Consider the following 5,872-nt stretch of genomic DNA (forward strand, 5'->3'; position numbering starts at 1 on the left):
TCACTAACCCACTAACTGTTTGATATATTGCATCACTGACACTAACAAGTAATTCTAACAAGATACTTTCTGCATTGCTTTTCTTGCTTGTACTCTGTTGGTTGTATGACAGGGAGAAGAAGAGGAGCTTCAACCTCCTTTGATTCTGAACCTGAGAGAACCTTCTTAAGATTAAGAAGGGAGGCAAAAGAAAAACGTGTAGTGGGTGCTGAAGAAGAAGAGGAACACTTTGAAGAATACTTTGAAACAACCATGGAAGACCATCGTGAGGAAGAGGTGCACAACCATCGTGGAGGAGATAGAGCAAATCCTGGTGGGGAAGATAGAAGAGTCTTGGGCTCTTACATTAACCCGAACCCAGGGAACTGCGAAAGTAGCATCTAAAAACCAACCATCCATGCCAACAACTTTGAACTAAAGCCACAGCTCATCACCCTCGTTCAGAACAATTGCTCGTTCGGGGGAGGTGTCCAAGAAGACCCCAACCAACACTTAAACACCTTCCTGAGAATATGTGACACAGTGAAGTCCAATGGCGTTCAACCAGACGTCTATAAACTGTTGTTGTTCCCATTCTCTCTCAAAGACAAGGCAACCAAGTGGTTGGAGTCTTTTCCAAAGGATAGCTTGACGACTTGGGATGATGTTATGAACAGATTCTTGGCAAGATTTTACCCTCCTCAACGAGTCAATCGGCTGAGAGCTGAGGTCCAAACTTTCAGGCAACAAGATGGTGAGACTCTATATGAAGCATGGGAGAGGTTTAAAGACTTAACAAGGAGATGTCCATCTGATATGTTCAATGAATGGGTGCAGCTGCACATCTTCTATGAAGGACTGTCATATGAATCTAAGAAGGCCATAGACCATTCATCCGGAGGTTCTTTGAACAAGAAGAAGACCATCGAGGAAGCCATAGATGTCATTGAAACTGTAGCTGAGAATGACTACTTCTATGCTTTCGAAAGAGGGAACACTAGAGGGGTAATGGAGCTGAACAATGTAGATGCTCTGGTTGCTCAAAACAAGGTCATCACCAAGCAGCTAGCTGACCTCACCAAGAAGATGGAGAGAAGTCAAGTGGCAGCAATCACCACTTCAACTCAAGAGGAAGCAAGTGAAGATGAGCAAGGCACTCAGGAGCAAGCCAACTACATTGGGAATTCACCTAGATACAACCATGATCCATACTCCAAGACCTACAACCCTGGATGGAGGAATCACCCAAACTTTGGGTGGGGGAATCAACAAGACCAAGGCCAAGATCAGAGACGTCACAACCCCAACAACACAGCTTCCCAACAATTCACATAGAGGACATACCAACAAAACCACAACAATACATCTCACTCTTCTACCTCTACCCCCAACATACCATCATTTGATGACAGAATCTCTAAGATTGAAACCTTACTTGAAAGCATATGCAAAGACATTCAAGACAATAAGGTGTTCAAAGAGGAGGTGAGAGCCAGTATGAAGAATCGGGGGGAAGCAATCAAGAAGCTGGAATTCCAAGTGGGATATTTGTCTGAGAAGATGCCCAAACCCACTGATAGCTTCCCAAGTGACACAGAGAAGAATCCGAGAGGTGAAGCGAAGAAGGTAAGATGGGAAGACTGCAATATGGTCACTACAAATGACAAGGAGACTGAAGACAAGCCAAGCAAGCTGTCAGAACAACCTGAACATACCTTAGTAGAGAAGGAGAAGAAAGACCAACAAGAACCAGAAATCTCACAACAGGAGCTGCTGAGACTATATGCACCATTTCCTCAACTGCTAAAGGGTGCTGTAGGAAAGAGAATGTACTCAAGGTTCTTAGACTCATTTGCATCTTTGAATGTGAACATACCATTCATCAAGGTCATTCAACAAATGCCAGCATTCATCAAGTATATGAAGGAACTACTTCCCAGGAAGAGTTCACTCAAGGGGGGCCAGACTATAGTGATGAACAAGGATTGCAGCACCCTCATTCAAACACAATTGCCTGCAAAAAGAAAAGACCCAGGGAGTTTTCATGTCCCTTGTGCTATAGGGAAAACAAATTTTGATAGAGCACTTTGCGATTTGGGAGCAAGCATCAACTTAATACCCCTATCCCTGGCAGAAAGGCTGCAGATCAATGAGATACTACCTACAGATGTAGTCAAAAGGCTGGCTGACAAGACTCAAAAGCAAGCAGTAGGAGTGGTGGAAAATGTGTTGCTCAAAGTTGGAAAATACTTTCTCCCAACAGACTTTGTCATCCTAGACATGGAGGAGAGCCACCTGCACCCAATCATATTGGGGAGACCATTTCTAGCTACTGCTAGAGCACTCATAGATGTGGAGAAAGGAGAGCTAATATTAAGGATCCATGATGAACAACTGAGCTTCAGTGTTTTCGAACTCTCACTGGAAAAAGATGAAGAAGACAAAGAAACGAGCAAAGTGCATCATGAGATACTAAAGGAAGAAGCAAGCATTGAAGCACAACCAGCTCATCCTGAGATTCACTGGGTTAATGGACAAGGCCAGCAGCAAGTGCTACAGGTCAAGGAAAAATTGGAGGAACCTAAGCCACCAGAAGTTTGTGAGGACATTAACAAAAGCTCATCAAAGAAGGAGGCCACCAGGAGTAAGAAAACAGCACCAGGGGCAAAGAAGAAGATACCAAGGGGGTGGCGGAACAAGAAGATTCCTACGGAAGATTTCTCTCCAGGGGATAAAGTAATCTCAGCCTACTTCACAGATATCCCCCCTAATCTCCCCACTGTACCATCTCAGCTACCTAAGGTCTTCACCATCAACAGAGTTTTCTCCTTGGAGCATGTAGAGATCATTGATACAACCAACGGATACAAGTCCACTGCCAGAGGAGAAGACTTCAAGCATTACCAACCACCATAATAAGGGGGTAACGTCAAGCTAGTGACGCTAAAGAAGCGCTTCATGGGAGGCAACCCATGTTTACATGCTTTCAGAAGTAGTGAATAAATCAATATTCATGAATTCCAACCAAAACTTGACGAGCACGTGTGAAATTTTTATATGCAGAATATAGTAAAGAACAAGTTTGGTGTTCAAAGCATTATTCTTAAAGCTTTGAACACAACTTTTCATCACAGTGCTCCAAACTAAGTTTGGTGTTACCCTATGGTGCAACCAATGTGCATAAAAAGATACACAGCTAGTTAGTTAGTTGGAATTCATAAATAAACAATCAAATCTTCCTCCCCTTTCATTAATGTTAGCCATAAGGTTCTTATGTTATTTTAATATCTTTTGTTACTTTTCTCATTTTATCTTTATAGGGAAGGAACAGGAGCATTGATGAGGATTGATTAGACAATTTAATGGGGGAGGCTCGGCCACTTCGCGAAGAGAACTTTACACTTGTCCCAACAAGGAAGGCATGGGAAATGTTGCCATGCAACATTGAAAGAAGAAGAATCTTGAAGACCGAACCAACATTCCCCATCAAGTGATGATCCTTGTCCTCTCTTCGTATACAACCCCATCCGTCCATCAAGGAAACATTCGTGCAATCCACACCCTTCATGCACTCATGATTTCTCCTATATAAGTGAACCTTAGTGCACGCTCACTCCTTACATTAAAACCCCCACTCTCTACACTTTTGTTGGCACACTAAACCCTTCATCACGCATTGTTTTAACCAACCCACTCTTTATCTATCCGAAGCCTCAACCCACCTCAAAACAACAACTCAAGTCATGGCATCATCAAGCTCAAAGAGGCAAAAGAGAAAGGAACCCATGGAGAGTGTTCACTTTGACGAGAAGAGATTCAAAACTGCCTTTCATGAACGAGAATTCGAGCGGATAAGGGCCAGAAAGATATTGCCAGAGTTAATCTTCCAAATCAATGCCAATGAATCACCACAGATTTTGAGAAAAATTGAACAGAGAGGGTGGCAATTTCTCACTAGTCCAGAGGGTAAGATCAATGGCAACATCATCAAAGAGTTTTATGCAAATATAGTTAGAGAGGAGAAGACCAAAGCCCCAACTTACAAAAGCTATGTGAGAGGAAGGGAGGTCGACTTCAGCCCAAATGCCATAATAAAAGCTCTTCAATTGAAATTCCCTCAGTTTGACGAGGAGAGTTATCAGTCAAGGATAAGTAGAAGCCCTGATAAGGATGAGCTCTCAGAGATAGCGTCAGATATCTGTGTGATAGCAGCTGATTGGGAGAGGTACTCAGATGGAAGACCAAAATTCATAAAAAGGGGAGACCTTCATCCTGAGGCCAAGGGGTGGTTCGAGCTTGTAAGAAGGTCCATCCTACCGGCTGCTAATAATTCAGAAGTTAACATCAACCGAGCCACTATGGTGCAATGCTTAGTACTAGGTGGGGAAATCAATGTGCATGAGCTTATTGCCGAAGGGATTCAAGAGTCGGCTGAGAAAGTTGATTCCGGTGCCAGGCTTTGGTACCCCAGCACAATTTTCCGCTTGTGCAACAAGGCTAAGGTAGTATTTGAGGACAGCAGTCCAGACTGGGTAAACCCAAGGAAGCCGGTCACACGTGAGCGTATGGTCCACACCTCACTTGCTCAACAACTAAGAAGGCCACATATAGGAAGGCACAGAGCCCAGGAAGAAGTTCATCAAGAGGAGTATCATCAGGAAGATTACCAACAAGAAGAGCAACACAACCCAGCCAACCTCAATATGAGTCATATCTTACATGCCATTGAGGATTTGGAGATGAAACATATGGAGGGACAAGAGCAAATACTTGCCATGCAGTCCAAATGGATGAAGCAACAAGAAGAGTGGCAGAAACAACACATGGAGCAGCAACAGGAGCAATATTCACAACTCACTCAAGCCCTACACCAAGTAACAGAGAGGCAAGAGCGTCAAGACAAACGCCTTCAAGAGCTCAACCAGCGGCAATTAGCTCAGATGAAATCATTTAATGAGTTTAGCGTGCTGAATGAAGGAAGGCAGTTGCATAGAGAGGAATTCAGTGTAAACACTCAAGCCAGATTGAGCTATATGTCTGATAATATGCACCACCTACATTATGCCATCCCCACATATGAGGAGGTCCAAAAAGAGTTTGTTGAACGAGAAGAAGGGAAGGTGAAACAGCAGAAGGAAACTCTGAAGAAAAAAATGGAAGATGCTGGCTTCTGGAAGAAACTACTTGGAAAAAGCAAAGGGAGTGGGAGCACAAGCACTCAAGAAAAGCACCAAGAGGACAAGCATGGAGGGGAGCATGAGCAACCACATGAGTAAAAGGTGGTGAAGCTCCTTTCTTGTTTTTTTTAGTTTATATTATCAATAAGGAGGATCTTGTATGAAATAGGACATGCCTCCATATTAGCTAGACAACTTTCAATTATGCATTCTGAATTTTATGATTAAGAAGTCAATGCTTGCTAGCCTTTATGTTACTGCATTCGGATCTTTACTTATTGTATGTTTGTCCTTAGAATCAAATAAAGAGAGAATGTTTATGTTTTGAAAGACCAGAGTAGAGTTCATAATGTGGAAGTGCATTCATGAATCTTTGGGGGTAGTCATAAGTTAGCTAAGTTGGTTCAACCACAAGGTTAGGATGACAACTATCTATCTTGAATGCTTTACTTTTGATATACCCATGAGACTAAGATAACAACGAGATCCTAATAAGAAAAAAGGGAAAGAACAAAAGAAGTGAAAAACAAAAGAAAAAGAGTAAGCAATAAGGCTAGGCACTAATGGTTTACCCTAAGACATGTGTTTGTGGTGCTCCTGTGTGAGAGATCTACTTGGATGAATAAGCTCTTTGGGGTGCTTCATCACCTGGTAACTTGGGTTAACTAACCCGGGATTATCAGCTGAAAATCCACTATCAAGAGTAACCCTCACCA

The 5,872-nt window shown here is 42.8% G+C and overlaps 1 protein-coding gene and 1 non-coding gene across 2 annotated transcripts; one reads left to right on the plus strand and one right to left on the minus strand.

Annotated features, from left to right (window-relative positions):
• Positions 1–694: 694 nt before the first annotated feature.
• Positions 695–800, minus strand: LOC130972333 (small nucleolar RNA R71). Its single transcript, XR_009083518.1, has one exon. It is a non-coding gene; the product is annotated as a small nucleolar RNA R71 (small nucleolar RNA).
• Positions 801–1,476: 676 nt separating this feature from the next.
• Positions 1,477–2,895, plus strand: LOC130966687 (uncharacterized). The gene has a single exon (XM_057891508.1). The coding sequence runs from the start codon at positions 1,477–1,479 to the stop codon at positions 2,893–2,895; it is 1,419 nt and encodes a 472-aa protein (XP_057747491.1).
• Positions 2,896–5,872: the final 2,977 nt, after the last annotated feature.

This window comes from Arachis stenosperma, chromosome 3 (assembly GCF_014773155.1).
Source record: "Arachis stenosperma cultivar V10309 chromosome 3, arast.V10309.gnm1.PFL2, whole genome shotgun sequence".
Classification (NCBI taxonomy): Eukaryota; Viridiplantae; Streptophyta; class Magnoliopsida; order Fabales; family Fabaceae; genus Arachis; species Arachis stenosperma.